The sequence below is a fragment of the Fundulus heteroclitus genome, chromosome 7, assembly GCF_011125445.2.
Source record: "Fundulus heteroclitus isolate FHET01 chromosome 7, MU-UCD_Fhet_4.1, whole genome shotgun sequence".
NCBI lineage: Eukaryota > Metazoa > Chordata > Actinopteri > Cyprinodontiformes > Fundulidae > Fundulus > Fundulus heteroclitus.
The window spans coordinates 28365980-28382449 of record NC_046367.1 but is presented as its reverse complement, the minus strand read 5'-3'; the positions used below and the strand labels follow the sequence as shown (position 1 = coordinate 28382449).

Here is a 16470-nt window from a genome sequence, read left to right as displayed (position 1 = left end):
ACATTTTACCACAATAAAATATGATTTTTTTTTTTTAAGGCTTTTTTTACATATCGTTACTGAGGGCCAATAAATTGCATGAGAGTTATGGCTTTCATCTTCCTTTTTATTAATCTGAAAAGGGAAAAGTAAAGACAATTATCCTACATATAACACATAATAGGTGAGATTGTGTAGCAGATTTGTATACATGGTTAAGTTATTGTTCTGGGTAAATCTAAGTGTGTGTCTCACTCTGCCCGTCTCTCCTTGTCCTTCAGGGGTCGTATATCTGGCGCTTTCATTTCTGTGACCTTTTCATGCCTGTTATGAACCGCAATCGGTTATCCGTCACCGCTTCCATCTAAAAGGGCAGAGCGGTAATGGCACCCTGTTAAATTTTGAAATGAGATTTTCAAGGAAGAAGGAAGTCTTGAGTCTCATCTGACAGTTGGACATCAAGAGTCCTGCCAGAAGGCCTTTTATGTCCTCGCTACCCCCTCAGCCCTTAGAAGTGGCTCAGAATTGCCCCTAATAGCGGGCCACATGTTTGTTATTAAATGTGTTTATCCTCTTTTCCTCTGTCGAGTTTTTGTAAACTAAATATGAACTTAAGCGTATGGTTTCGATTACTCAAACTATGCCTCCTGTTGTTTCTCAATGAAGTGCAGCCGTGGAGCACATCAGGCAGCTCTCTTTCCCCATCCAAGATGCTATGTGCCTGATAGAAGCATGTAACACGTAGTCCTTCTGTCCCTGTAGTCTGCCTTTAAGTAGAGGCATTTCACTCCTGGCTCTAATAGGTGGTGGTTGACCATCAAAGGAGAAATTTAGGTTTTCAGGACATAATTTGACCCTACCCTCTTGAACTTATTCACACTTTGTGACATCACAACCACAAACCTCCATTTATTTTACAGATATTTTATATGATGGACCAAAGCAAAGTTGTGCAGAACTACGTGACGGGAGGAAAATGGTACACATGGTTTTCATGTCGCTTAGTTAGTAAATATAGTCCACTTGTGAGTAATTTAACCTTAATATAAATACAGCTGTTCTTTAAAGGCCTCAGGGGTTTGTTAGAGAAAATTAGCGAACAAATGGCATCATGAAGAGCAAGGAAGTCAGCAGCTTGGCGCATGGGAGAGATGAGATCCACAGCTCAGGTTGGGGGAAAAAAAGAAAATAAATAAATAAATATATATATATATATATATATATATATATATATATATATATATATATATATATATATATATATTATACTTTTTATTAGAAACCAGTAGTTGTACATTTTACCGATTTTAACAGTAAGGTAGCAAAAAGAACGCCATTTGAGAGAAAGCTATGGTACAGTAGGTCTAGCTTTACCGCTAGCCTTGAGCCTAGAAGGGAAAAGGCCGGAGGAGCTCAGGGCCCAATGAGGCCAAATTTGAGCGTCTGTGGAGTGTATTCAAAATGGTGTGTGTGGTGTTAAACTAACATTGCAGTTCCAGTGTGGAACATAGTGGTGGCAGCATCATGCTGTTGGCACAGAGAAGCTGATCCGAGTTGATAGCATGGAGCTAAACACAGGGCAAGACTGGAAACAACTGAACCCTGAAGTGTTAGAGGTCACAAAAGACTTGAAGCAGGGATGGAGATTCACCTTCAAGCAAGACGGTGACCCTAATTGTACAGCTGGAGGTGCAGTGGGATGCGCCAGATCAAAGTTTATTTATGTTCTATAATGGCCCTGTCAAAGTTCAGACCTAAGCTGAGCTGAAACTCAGCAGTTTTAAGACAAGCCTTAAAACTGCTGCTCACCAATGCTCAGATTCCATTCTGACTGATGGAAAGCTAGTTGGCAATAAGGTAAAAATGCTCAGTTTCCGGTTTGACATACCCTAAAAACTTCAGAATAAAGAATCTTTGACATTTTTGAGGAGACAGCTGCTGTAATTGTAACAGCTTGCTGCTGTAATTTCAAAAATATTGACTCAGAGGTCCTAAGTACAAGTCCATAATCACATCACTGTTTTCAATTTTGTTTGTATTTAATCAACACAAATAGTGAAAACAATATTTTATTTTCCTTTCACGTTTCAACAATGCACCATTTGTGTTTATCACCAAAAATTCCCGGCAACATAAATGGAAGTTTTTTGTGTGACAAAATGTTAAGGGGTTCAGGGAGTATAAATAGTGTATACACATGGAAGACATTGCCTACTTTTGAGTTGAATGTTCATCGTAGTTAAAGCTTTGAGTGTCTGAACAAGGTTTATAGTATGCAGTGTAATGGTTTGCAGCCACAGAAGTTATTCTCTATGCATTTCAGCTTGGACATCCATAGATGGCACTGTGCATCAAGCTGCAGTCGTTTAAGATGACATCTTCAGGCTGATTCCCAGGAACTCTCTGAAATCGGAGTGACAGGTTATCAAAATAGGTAATGGTCTCGGCTCACCCCCCTCTGCTGTAACTTTTGATTGGGGTTACACGTTGAGCCATCTGATAACGACAGTCTGGAGGAGGAGGTTTGGATTGGGGGACATGGGGTCAAGGCTGGGGCAGCATATGAGGGGATGTTGTTTCTTTATGGATTAAATTATGCTCCCACCTTTTTGTTTCTAAGTTATTTTCTGCCCCTTTGTTTTTGTCTGTGTTTGCTTTTTTGCACAGGAAACGGTTGGCTCTAAGTGGAGAACTTAAAAGGGCATAAAAGGCAGCTCGTTACTGGGGCGATGGTTTGTTTTACGGTTTAATATTTAGACTCGTGTTCCTCTTGGACCTCACTGTATAAACAATTACGTGGCCTTAAAGACAAGATTAGTGGCTCTTTTCTACCACTCCATTGAGCAACCTCCCCTTTAGTTTCTCTGTTGCTAAAGTCCTATGTAATGTATTCACTCCCCCCCCCCCCCCACACACACACACACACTTGATCTGAATATGTTTTTTGTTGTTGTAATACTTTCATTTTTCAGATCATTAAACAAATTTTAATACCAGACAACGTTAACCTGGATAAAGAAAGAGAGCAGTTTTAAAAATGAAATCATTTGAAAAAGAAAGCAATCCAAAACGGCTTAGCGCCATTGGAAGAAGTAATTACGCCCTCCACATGTAGTAACTACCATCCAGAATTTAGTGATGGTTTGCAATGGGTATTTTATGTCGCCCATTTTTTTGCAGGATTGTTTTAATTCAGTCACATTGGAGGATTGTGACCATGAGGTTATGCTGCGGCGTCTCAATTGGATTAAAGTCCAGACTTTGGGCCACTTTTTTAACCTTTAGAGTTGGACTTTTATTATTGTTCTGCTGTATTACCAATGTTTGCTTTAGCTTAAAGATTTAGTTTTTTACCACAACGCAATACAAATGAATCAGAACAACAACAAAAAACAAACAAACAATGCATGCCTAAAATGTGATCAGTTTGGACAAAGACAAGAATATAAAAAGCAATCTCCGCTCTACAAACACATTATGAGCTGGACCTTGAAAGCAGCCCTAAACCATCCCACCACCAACACCATGTTTGAATTGTCAGTATGATCTTTTTCTGAATTTGTTTTACTCCAGATGTAAGAGAATCAATCTTAAAAAAAAAATCAAGTTCCATCTCATAAAATTGCAAATATTTTCTTTGATGTTTTTTTTTGACATCCGTTATAAAAGTTTCCACACTAATAGATGTCAATGACTTTTTTCCCCCCATCTGTTTCTGGATTTCTTTAGATTGGTCATGTTGTGTTGCCTTTTAAAATCGTTTAGCCTGCTTCACGTTGTCACACAGGTTTGATTTAGGGAATTTCTAGATTACACAAGTCTGACAGTTATCAGGCCTGGGTGTGATTGAGTAAAATCAAATACAGTTTTCTCAGAAAAACTTGCTTAAGGTCATCCATGATTCAGCAAGGGAGGGTTCTTACCTATTCTCACTTAGCCAGTTTGGTTTGAGTATCTTTTTATCCTTTAGTTGGTGGAATTTGAAAACTACATTTAGTTTGCCCTTTTTTTTCCATATAGAAATGTTCTCATTTTGAAAGATTTGTGACATAACAGTAACACTATATATATATATATATATATATATATATATATATATATATATATATATATATATATATATATATATATATTGTAAAAGTATCTACTTCAAGCACTGTGTGTTGCTGAGAGATTTTTTTCCAGTCCTTACACGTTGCAAGTCCTCTAAACACAGGGGTGTTCCTCAGAGGACATTGCAAATGTCCTAGATACATCATCTTTCTCACAGCGGCGCACCTGGACCTTCATCCATCCATGCACTGCAACATTTTTTTTTTTGCAGAAATAGGACATTCTTTGAAACCGTACCTGCACAGACAGATGAAAACACATGAAAGCTTTTAATAGCTTATTACTTTTGAACGTGCATGTGTGTGTCTGAACTCGTTTTTAGTCCACTAAGAGGGTAATTGTTGTGGTTTCCTGATGTAGTTTACATTCCCACAGCCAGCTTGCAGTGTTTTACTGGAAGCCTCCTGCCATGCAGAGTCTTCAGGGTTGTCAGACAAACCAGGGCAGCTAACGGTGTGGGGAGCTATCTCACTCCGTGTGTGTGTGTGTGTGTGTGTCAGTCAGAGAGGGAGAGAGAGAGAGAGGGAGAGTTTTATGTGAACTACAGAGTGCTCCAGAGGCTGTCCAACTAAGACACCGCTGCGTCTCATCTCTAGTCCCATCTGGAACGTATTAATCCTGTGAAAAGTCGCTCCGTCTCCTCTAGTCGCTCCACTTTTGCAAGTGTCCTTGCCGGACTGTCTCTCTCATTCTCGCTCTTTCCCTCTGTTGGTGCCGGCAGGTCCGATCAGGAAGCCCAAATATGTAGAGAGCCCTCGCGTTCCCTCTGATGCCATCATGTCAGCGCTCAGAAAGGTGGCTGATAGCAAGGATTCCTCCCACAATGGTGAGTTTCAGTTTGTTCATATTGGTTCCTTGTTTATATACAAAGTATGCACATCTTAAAAGAAAAATCTTTTTTTTTTTAAGTTCCTTTTCAGTTTGTGTCCTGATTGCTGCCTATAGTTTTACAAGTTCTTCCTGCTACAGTCGATGCATAAATGTAGGAATTTGAGCTTTCTTCTCCTTCATGTAGTCCTCCTGCAAACACATAATAGTGCTGTGTTTACCCTCAACAGTGTGTTTATATTACAAAGGAGTCAGTTTTCCACTGTGTAATGAATGCACCGTTTGACTGAAGCGCTGAGTTTTATCACGAGAATCCAATGAGATCCCGCTTAATCTCTATGAAACTCCACATACTTGTGCTCTCGTGTTTCCACATCTCTGTGAGGTGTGCCTTCAGCGTTATTGCAGCCTATTTTTTTTTTTTTCTACCCCTTTCCGTGTTGGGCGTTGTGTTTGTGTGTCCATGGGTAATGTTCCTCTAAGTAGTCTTGTTTTGATTTCCAACAGAGCAGGGCCGGCTCAAATTCCTCCCACAAGGCTTAAGTGGAAGATGTAGAGCACGTTATCTTTAGCAAAAGGCATTACAGGAAGAGCGGCCTTTTGACTGTACATGGCTCGCGGGTGCTGACCACAGCCACCCGCTGCACCCCTGTCGCTGTTGACTGGGACATACCGAGACGCGAGGGAGGGTGTGCCTGACATTCAGCTGGAGCACAACTCAAAGGAAGCTACCAGCAGATAGCGCACACCTGATAAAAGTTTTCTCATGACACCTGGTGGACTGATACCGCTGCTTAGCTACTTTAAAAAAATGCAAACATGGGACAATCATTAAGGATGTTTACTTTGTATTTAAGTAAAACTTTAAAAAAAGTTGGAGAGTATATCTACTTAAAGAACCGGTTTTCTTATGTGTGAATATGTTATACTGCAAGAACAATCATCACCACCAAAAGTTCAACTCATTTCACTTCATCTCATTTCCACTACACTGCAAAAAGAGAACTAAAAATAAGTAGAATTTTCTTGAAATGAATGTGTTTGCCCTTGATTTGTGCAGGTAAATAAGATTATCTGCCAATGGAAGATTGGCAGATACAATACTTCATATTGAACGTCCTTGTTTCTCAGAAAGGAACAAAAGCTAGCTGAATCAGGAAGAAGTCATATGTATGATGGGCAGAGTAGGTCAGCCATATCAGAGAAGCTAGCAAACTCCTAAAATAAGATAATTAGATATACACCACTTGAAATAAGCCGATTGAGATGAATTGTCCCTATTTTAAGTGCAATAATCTTATTCCATTGGCAAATAATCTTATTTACATTCTTAAATCAAGGACAAATACTCTCATTTCAAGAAGATTTTTCTTATTTTTAGTTCTATTTTTGCAGTGTATGTCCAGCTCTAGTTCCACCCAATGAACAAACAGCATCACGTAAACAGCAGACAGCTCAGATTTGGTGGTTTTGAAGAAGTTTAAAGCAGATTTGGGCTATAAAGCAATGTCCCAAAGTTACCGAAACATGACTGTCCGTGTAAACAATCAGGAAGACAAGAACATTGATCATAGATGTAACCGAGAGGCCCACGGTAACTCTGGAGGAGCCACCATGGGCTGCACATCCTGGATCTCTACATTTAGGATGGATAGCAGGAAGAAAGTCATTGCTGAGAGAACCAACTGGTGAGATAGATGGAGTTAAATACAGGGCGATCCTTCAAGAAAACCTGTTACAGACTTCCACTTTCGCTCTGGCAACACTAGCCAGAGCGAAAGTGGAAGGTATCATGGTATGGTTTAGATCAAAGTATATTCATGTTAGAATGACTCAAAGTCCAGAGCTAAATGGACTTGAGCATCTGTGGTAACACATGAAAACTGAGAAATTCTCCATCCAGTCTGACTGGGGACACTTGTCCCAAGGCTCTGCAAATGAAATCAAATCACAAGGAATAAGGATAAGAGAAATATGGGATACACATCATCAAACCAGATGAGGCATAAAACTTGATTATTAGTGAAATACAAAAAAAAACGCATCACTCCATAACAGTCAAATAAAACCCTTCTAACATGTTGGCTAGACCCTGAGTGGTAACAGACAAGGCAACAGGTGGCCGCAGACAGCGAAATAACTTTAACAAATTTCAGTATTGACACAGCTGAATGCAATTTCCCCATTATTGGAAACCATTTTTAAATGAGCTGTAAATTCACAGATTGCTGTTTGATTACATTTTATGGTACACAAAATTAATATTTTCCCTGTTCAAGGCTTTAGAGCAGCAAATAAAAAATAAAGTGAAAGTAAAAATAAAACACCAATTGAGTCTTATATTTTCAGTGGACCGATATTGGGACTGAATGTGCCTTTAAAAAAAAATAAGTCCAAACTAGTCATGGTTTAAATATTTTCAAGTAAAAGTTAACATTTCCTGTTAACATCAATAAACATATTTGGCAAAAACAGAGGGCAGAAACTGAGTATTCAGGCATTCTTCCTAAGTTCCCAAATTTTAATTTATAATTTATTGCAGCCAGGTTGTATTATTTCTATAGATTGAACGCTTTTCAATAATATTTTATAGAAACGTTATTCTATAGAATGCTGGCTTTTAATTGATAAGGTAATGATGGGATGAAGTGTCAGTAGAGTCTGTACTGAGAATAAGGTAGGGAGGCACAACGCTCATGGTATCCTTTCTGTGTTTAATTTACGCTGGGATAAGTGTATTTTTTTATTGTTTTAAATTAATGTTGTATGGCTGTAGGGAAATCTAAAAAGCTGCCAGTAGGTTGGCGGTTCTGGCTGCATCGGTCCAGCTAAGGTGAAACAGTTCTGGGAATAAAAGCAGAAAACTAAAAGTGTGTTTTTAATGTGCTTTGTTGTTCTTGCTAACGGAGTATGAATTTTAAAGGAGAAGTCCGGTCAAAATCAGAATTCAAACCACTGAAAGTACTTTAAATATAAAACTACAACATACTGTGCAAAAAAGTATACGTTTTTTAAATTATGAATAATTTTTATTTAATCATGTTTATGTGGAGGAATCCATCTTGGTCAAGAATAGTACTGTCACCTCCCATTTTTTGACGTCACTCGGCGGACCCGCAGTTGAGCAAGTTTCAACGCTCTGTTTGTCACGGCGCACTATTTTCCAACATGGCGACGACTGGTGTTCTGTACGAAGCAGAGAGTGATGAAGTACTTAATGACAGTGATGAGAGCTCCGTGGAGCTATCATCATCTGATAGCAATATGGATTTTTTTAGAAGAGTTTCTTGACAGAAACCGGACTTTTAAAGAAATCCAGCGTACCTATTTCCAGTGCAAACTCAGTCGGGTCCTACAGTATATATGTATACACGCGTGTGCGTGTGTGTGTGTGTGTGTGCGCGCTCCGCCGCAGCACGGCGCCGGCGCTGCAGCGGAGCGCGCACACACACACACAGCGGAGGAGAGATCGCTGAAGTGACTTAAGTTATATATTTGCCCTCTAGTAAAAAGGGCAGGTGGTCATTATTGTATAAATATTAAAATATAAGAGCGTTCCAGCACATGCTGGGGCGGAGGGATACCACATCACATGTGGTATCCCTCCGCCCCTCTGCTCGGTGACCATCCCCGCAAATTCTAAATTAAAAATTCTAAAATAAAAAATAACTTACCGAAAATCCTCGCTCTCATGTCATGTTCAAAACATTCTTCTTCAAAATGGTCACTGCATATGACGTGTTTTCTCTCTGGCCAGAGGTAGATGGCAAATCCGTTCTCTTCATGTTGGCAATCCAGCACAGAGCCCGGTGGCTCATGAATCGGGAAGTTGAAATAAGCAATGTTTTTTCCACTTTTACCAGTTGTGTTGGAACATCCGATGGCCATGCACGTGAGCATTGTTGCTTCAGCAAAAGCTCTTGGGAATGTCAGCGGTGAAGTCCTCTGGAAATCCGAAAAAATTATTGATGATCGCAGCTGTGTAGAACGGCTCCTATTGACTTTGCATGGAAAGCGGAGAGAAATGCTGTCGCCGCTTCCGCTTTTCCACGCCCCAGGATGTGATGTCAAACGCCCCTTACAGCCCAAATATGGGCAGTAATGTCAGCCCCCATACACAATGATTCAGACGACAATTTATGTTTTTATTTTCTTATTGATTAAAGATAAGTTCATTAAATAACCACAAACGTATTAGTTTTAGTTATAGCTAATGATACCCTGATTTTTCCTTGTTGACCGGACTTCCCCTTTAATGAATCACAAAAGAAAACCAAAAAAAAAAATTATACTTTTCTACATCACTACTGTACATATTTTACAGTGTAGACTACCAGGACTAATTTAGCTCATTCTTTTTAATGGTAACGGTTGTAAATAATGATGAAATCTTCCTCATTGTGCAGCCTGAGGGGTTTAAGCCTGGATCTGTTCTCCAGGACTAGTACATGTTCTCCAATATTGAATCAGCCTTGAAGGAGCAAGAGGAAAGAGCCAGCCTGTGTTATTTTTAAGGTCAAACAGCTTCTTATTTGTGCCTTTTTATTACCGCGGTGTACAGTCATTCAATAGCAAGGAGAAATGTTCGTCGTCTTTACTCACAGCCACAGATGGCAAGTAAAAAAGACTTTGCTGAGGAGAAGGCAGCGGTGAATGAGCCAGCTTTCTCAACTAATTAATTGGGTAATTAGGGACTTTACAGATTGTAAGCAGTGATTGGTGACTGTTAGAGCCCAGCTGTGCACCGCTGACAGACCTCCGACATGAACCAAGTTTGTTTTGCGTGGATAAGTTCCCACAAAAAAGAGAAAAGGATTAAAAACATATCCCCGTGCATAGGTATTTCTCTTAAACATGTTTTTTTAATCTCAAGTCAATACCTATACAAACGATAAACTCATAGATAATTATGTTTGGAAACATGGAAAGATTATGTTCACATTTTCTAAATATTATCCTTTGCTGCCACATTTGCCCACTTTGGACATTCCCTCAGCCTTCCTCCCGAGGTCATCACTTGATTTTAAATTAGTACCTTGGTATGCTTAGTATTGGTTGGCTGCCTTTCTTTTACTCTGCAGTCCAAATTTGTCAAAGTCCGATAATCTTGGTTTTGCATATTGTGGATGAGCTCCTCTGGGCCATTGTTTGAAGTAATGGCGCCACCTCCTTCATGGTTGGAACCACACATTGAGATGCCATCCGTTTCCCTTTCCTGCACCACAAAAAGACATGGAGACTTAAACATAGGATGCACCAGACCGTAGTTTACAGAAGGGTGCCGCGGCTTAATAGGGGGAATTGTCCTTAAAGTTTCCTTTCACTGTCTGTCTGTGAACTCTGGATTTCTTTCCAGTGAGGTCAACGTACACAAAGGTATTCACATCTCAAACTCATTTTGATGCCACAAGGCTGACCAGTCTTTAACGAGGCACACTGGTCATTTCTTTAATATAACTAGAACTAGGGTTTCCCATACTTGTGATAATATTATTTAGATTCCTTCAGTATGAGTCTATAATGTCAAAACTAAAAGGAAACTCTCTCTGTGAAAACTTATTTCAAGCTTTTGACTTGTTTTCTAATAATGCAGCTCATAAACGTTCCCAACAGTTGGGAAGAACATGAAATTTAATTTCTGTTTTTCATATTTGAAAAAAAAAATGTATGGAAAAATATACTTAGCTTTTCAGTTGTCTAAAAGTTGCATCTGTTCGTCCGTCTGTCTGTCCAGTCTTCCATCCCACTGTATGTCCGACAATCTGTTCCTTTCCTTGCTTCCTCCCTCCCTCAGTTCGTCTGTTTTCATCCGTCCATCCTTTCTCCCTCCTCTTCCCTCGCCTGTCTGTTTTTCTTCCTTACTTTCCCCCTCCATCCATCCCTGAATTTGTCTCCTGTCCTTCCTCCTTATATTTGTCTCTTTGATAGAATTAGGATCTTCTGGCTTAAAGCTATTACGGAACCAGTTTCACAACATTAAGGCAGTAAACAAATGCTTTGCTCCACCGGCTGTATGAGACAAGGTCATGTTACCAAATTAAGGTTTTTTTTTTGTTTTTTTTTTTCTGTTTCCAGTAAAGCATAAACTACCAATTGTGCTTGTTTTGTCTCCTTGAAATGCAGCATAAATTATTTTAGATTTGTCATTTAATGTTGGGACACTGAGCTGAATGTTTGACATTGGCGCTTTGGGAATAAGGTTGACGTCAGCAGAGGATGTTGACAGAAAGCCAAACAAATCTGAGTTGGAAAGTCTTTCCAGTGTAGGAAATGTGACATTTAGGGAACAGATTTATCGAGGATTTGCTTGTGGGGTTCGTCGAGTGACGCTTCACTTGAATGTCAGAGAACCCGTGGTCCACATCTGTCGTCGCCGAGTGTAACCAGCGTGTTGCTTGCATGGTTTGTTTAATTTTGGACTGCAGTGATTTTTACCCTTCCATAAACCTTATCCTTTTCAATAGAACTCGATCTGCGTCCTTCTGTTTCATTCGGCTACAAAATCCTTCAAACATTTGTCTGTGTTACAGATGGCTCTAATTTGCTCCTCTTTTGGTTTGGACGTTCAGCTTAGTCATGCTCTGTATTGTGGACACGCAGGATGGGCTGTAGGCTAAGAAAGGAAACGTGATTTTGACCTAGAGTTGAGTCGTTCCACATGGCACCGTCGTGGAGGGATTGGGTTTCCTCTGCCGGGCTCTGAATGCAGAGTATATTTTTATGTTGACAAATGCTTTTATCTATGTTTATCTATGTGTGTGTGTGTGTGTGTTTGCTTGCCAAAGGCGGCGACACAGAATTGTTTCAGCTGCCTTGGAGCCTTGTCCCTGTCTGTCATCCTGAGCTGCGGCTTCTGTCCTTTTTACACAATTATATGTATTTTTTTTCTCCATACTTGACATTGGCCCAAACACTTGACACCTGTCTTCATAAACAGGTTTGTCTACTGCTACTACTGCTGCTATTTTGGTCTTTTAATGTGGTGATGGTGCTCCTGGACAATACATGTTGCTCAATAACTAGGAGATTTTGGAGCCGAGGACACTGCAGATTATATCCAACAGGGCTTTGTTTGACATTTTACAATGAAAGAATAAACAGAGAATTTGTAAAACTCAAGAATTAGTCTTTGACAATGAAAAAGCAGCTTTTACGCAGGGTTCATTTGTTTATTTAGGGTCTTGCAAAAATATTTTAGTCCTGGATTTTTTTTCTCTCATAACAAACCTAAATTGAAATGGATTTTATTAGGATTTGTATCTGAATGAATAACAAAAAGCAGCAGATAATTGTGAAGTGAAGGAAAATGATACATGGTGTTTCTTTTCTTTCCTTTTTTTTTTTACAGAGTAACATTTTTAATAACACAGAGGTGGACTCTATTATGTGCATTCTTTAAAAAATGTGTTGTTTATTTAAAGGCTATAGAGTAAAAGAGGTTTAAATAATAATAATTGCAACATATGTTCCAATAAAATTAATCCTCTGCATTTAACCCATCCCTTAGGGAGCAGTGGGCATCTTACAGCGCTCAGGAGCAATCTGGGGCATTCTGTGGGATCCAAACCCAGAACCTTGTAGCTCTCTACCCACAAGGCCACCAAATGCACATTGCCCTGTTTTTAAATAATAATGCATTGTTTACTAGTTTCCTTCCACTTCACCATCATGCACTAACGAGTGCTCGTCGAAATCATGAATCCCAGTAAAATGAGATCAATTATGTGGTATTAACTTGATAAACTCTTGATAAGCAAGAGTTAATAATACCCCTAAAAGACATTTGTTAGAAATGTATTTACCCAGGTGTGTATATAATATGTGTGGATAAAGATTAAAAAAAAGGTAAATTCTGTAAAAGTAAAGAACGAGGAGAAGAACTTTGTTTTTAACAGATAAGGGCTTTTCTTTTTTTCTGCAACTCATTTTTATTCCTGAGCATTGTATTACTATTGTTGTGTAGATCCTTAAAGTATTGCCACTCTGGTCTGGTCTAAATTTTGTGCTGCAAACTGTTTAACCCTTTTTGCTCTAATAATTAACAAAATACCATCTGGCTCTCATTACGACGTTTGCTGCTGCAGCCGCGCTGTATTGTCAAGCTGAGACATCAAGGCAGAGATGATTACTTGCATCCCATCCTTTGCCCCAAGCCTTATTTTATTTGCTAGACTCTGTATTGTCAGTAATCTCGTCGTAATTTCCACCAAAGCCTCATTTGACACTCCATCTGTCTGTGCATTAATGGACGTTTATGGTTCCACCGCTGGAATGTTCAATCGGACAGCTCGGTTTGCTTAAGGGGGGGGGGGGCACGCGTCTCCTTGTAGGTCTGAAGTGAAATGGGGAAGCAGGATGAGTTCTGTCGTTGGGGGTTCATTAAACAGCCTCCACAGTCGGGGTAATGAAACTCCAGCTTCTAATGAGGACCGTCTGGATTGTTTTCCTGGCTGGAGTGAGTTGAGACAGCTATGTGGAGCCAGTCTCTTCAAGGTGTCCCTCCCTCCTCCCGCTTCTCCCTTCTCCCTTCCTTTTCCGTCTTCATTCTCCCATATTACGGAAGTATACGGCTGCTATTTCACACCTGCTCATAAACTTCCTCCGGCAGCAGATAACGATGTTGTTTTGTTATCCCTTCCATTTGCAGCGCTGTTACTGGAATACCAAATTGGTTCCAGCTACATCCCCGGTTTTCCATAGCTCCAGGGCAGTACACCTCTGAGAGAACAAATCAGATACTACTTCTCCAACAGGCTGCCATTTTTTTTTTCATTTGGCTACCATCATACATAATATCTGCCTCGCATTTAGAAAAGAAATGTTACATTTTGTTCTTTGACAACGCCACAGTTGGCCTCGTGCCCCGGCTTTATTGTCCGCGGTGGAATCGTTAATCATGTAATTTCTGTTATGAACTCCTAAATGAATCATAAAATGTCAAGTGCCTTGTGAATGTTCCTCGTCATTCCCGTATTAAGTCATTGTGTTAGGTGAAGTACATTCAGTGGGTACCAATTATAAAAGTGGGCCCATCATGATGAGAGAAGTAATGAGGGCCCTGGACTGTTATTCTTCAAATAATTTCTATTTCTTTTCAGTCAGGTTTGGATGCTACTCTGTTCAGTGTGAAACTAGAAAAGGTTTGCCCGAATTAAACACCTTTTTAAATCTATTGTCACCTTTTATTAGCATATATTATTACTAAGTGTTGGTGGAGTAATCCAAAGCTCATTTGTGCATTATCTGAATTTGTATGGTCTGCCTGTACGCATGTCTAGCTTGTTCCTTTAGTTAAACAGACTTTGAATTTGGACATTTTTAAATGACTGCAGACGTGAGTCGAGGAGATGGTGAGGCTGATGCATTTCAAACTTTATTTTTATTGAGATGGCTCCTGTGAATGCAGAGGTAATGTGTGGGTTGTGCTGAAACTGTAATTTAACCATCAAGGACAGGAAGTCATTCCCTCTAAACACTGACTAGTAATGAAGATACAAAGACAGTTTGGTTTCTGGCTCAATGTACTCCCAGGGAGTAAATATGGAGAGTTATGTGAATTTACTCATAGAGAAGCCACCACGTGTCAGCTTATTGTCTCTTCCCAACATGTTTATTACCAATAAAGCATGTGTTCAACAAGCCCACTTTGCCAAACATGTTGGCCAGATTCATTTGCACATTATGAATCATTTGTACATTGATTAAATGGAAATGTTTCCTGTTATATTAAACAAAGGCATCCTGTGATGGTGATTTAATAGCACCGTATGTCCAGATTGAACCTTGTTTACTTGCTTGATGAATTATATGGAAAGTTCATATACCTGACTGAGATAAAAATATTTCCACCCCATGCAGTAAGCATGGCTTGGCTGAGGGTGGGTCAGGACAGTCACAATTGGTCTGCCAGCTCCCTCTGAAATGTCCGTTTTGTTAGAGCCCCCTGAGTAGTAAACGACATTGATGGCTGCCCTCAAGTGGAAAAATCCTGCTCTTGGCTCAGGATTTTATTATGTATAGCAGTAACACAGTCATGCAAAGTAAATAAATAATGGGACACGGCAATAAATACATAATTGCTGTCATAAGGAAATGTAGGAACTTATTTAAATGGCAGAAATAAACCTTGTTGGACTCTGTCAACAAAATATGTTAAGAGTAACTCACCCCCACATCAACTTTTTTGTTTTTGCTAATAAATTGTTAACGTCTTGGAGTGCTGTCTACATATCCTGGTGATTATTTTGATAATTTATATTTGTTGAAATCCTGTTTTTGTGTCTAAAACCGTCAGTGTGGCGCCTTCCTAAGGTTTAGTGGGTGGCTTGCATTGAATTTTGAATCGGTGTTGCTATTGGTTCAAAAGGTTTAGTGATGTCATTTAAAGAAACTGACGTGTCAGCAGCTCGGCCGCTGTGGGGTATAAAAGCAGCTCCATCTTATTCCTCCGTTGCAAGTTGAAGTTAGAATAGTGAGTATTGCGATCTCGATATTCAGGTTCACTATTTATTACCTTAGCATTCATTTAGTTTATTTAGCGTCTATTTAGCTATTACTAGTAGCCCAGACCACGCACGTTCCCTGGTTTGCCGGATACTGCCTCCTCTCGGCCCATTTTTCAAGTAGGAGTCTGGGTGGAGTAAGGCTCTGGTATGGGGAAAAACTTATAACCCTGAATTAGTGACTCTGGAATTGATCTGATGATGGATGGATTTGTTGGACTTATCTATTTGTTTTGGGTCATTGTTAGGGTGCAGGCTACAGTTAAGCTCCAGCTTTATTTATTAAAATTTTTTTAACATATGGTCTCACACTTTCCTCAAGCAACCTGTGATGCAAGATCAAATTAATGGTGGATTATATCACAGCGAACTGGCCTGATACAGCAAAGCGTCTCCAAGACCTGATAGTCACACTTCTCTGCTTCACTATTGCTGTGAGGTCCTGGTCGTAGAAGTCAGTATTTGACATATACCAAACATGTCCAAAAAAATATAAATCTCAGAAACATCAGTTTGGAGAAAAAAAATAATATTTGAGAAGTCCTGGCCTTATCTGTATTTTCTCTAGAGTTTATTCTGGCCTTTGGATTATTTATTTATTTAGTCACGGAGAGCAAAGGTGTGTTCCTAGTACACCAATGAAAGTAGACTTGTCCATTGTCTCTGTGTGCAGGCAAGCAGTTTCGTATGAACAGTTGCAAGACACTCCTGTAGATTGTGTGATGAAATATTTGGAGTTTTGAAGACTTGTCTATTTTCAGGGTGAACTTACTTGGATGACCACACCTAGATGTGTTTGCGGTTGTTTAGGATGTTCTCCATCCATCCCTTGATCAAGAGGCAGAGTAACAATTTTCTAATTTCTACCTGATATAATACACCTATGAGTAATTTTTGCCTTTTTTACATGAAAATAAATGTTGATTCGTCCTAATTCGTGGCTGAACAGAAATTGCAGTCTTTGTCAGGTCTTTTCTTCCATTTTTCTTCTTCATATATAGCACTTAATTTTTTGTGTTGTTAAAAATATAAAATATCTATTTGTTCA

The 16470-nt window shown here is 39.5% G+C and overlaps 1 protein-coding gene across 2 annotated transcripts in view; it reads left to right on the top strand.

Moving 5' to 3' along the window:
- The first annotated feature begins 4676 nt into the window (after nucleotides 1-4676).
- tanc1b (tetratricopeptide repeat, ankyrin repeat and coiled-coil containing 1b) overlaps nucleotides 4677-16470 on the top strand; it is an 83082-nt gene continuing 71288 nt past the window's right edge. Inside the window, exon 1 of one of the 2 annotated variants that reach the window (XM_012874040.3) lies at nucleotides 4677-4918. In XM_012874040.3, the coding sequence (XP_012729494.2) occupies nucleotides 4870-4918 (49 nt within the window). In that variant the 5' untranslated portion in view covers nucleotides 4677-4869. The remainder of the gene's footprint in view (nucleotides 4919-16470) is intronic. The other variant, XM_012874041.3, reaches the window with a different exon arrangement.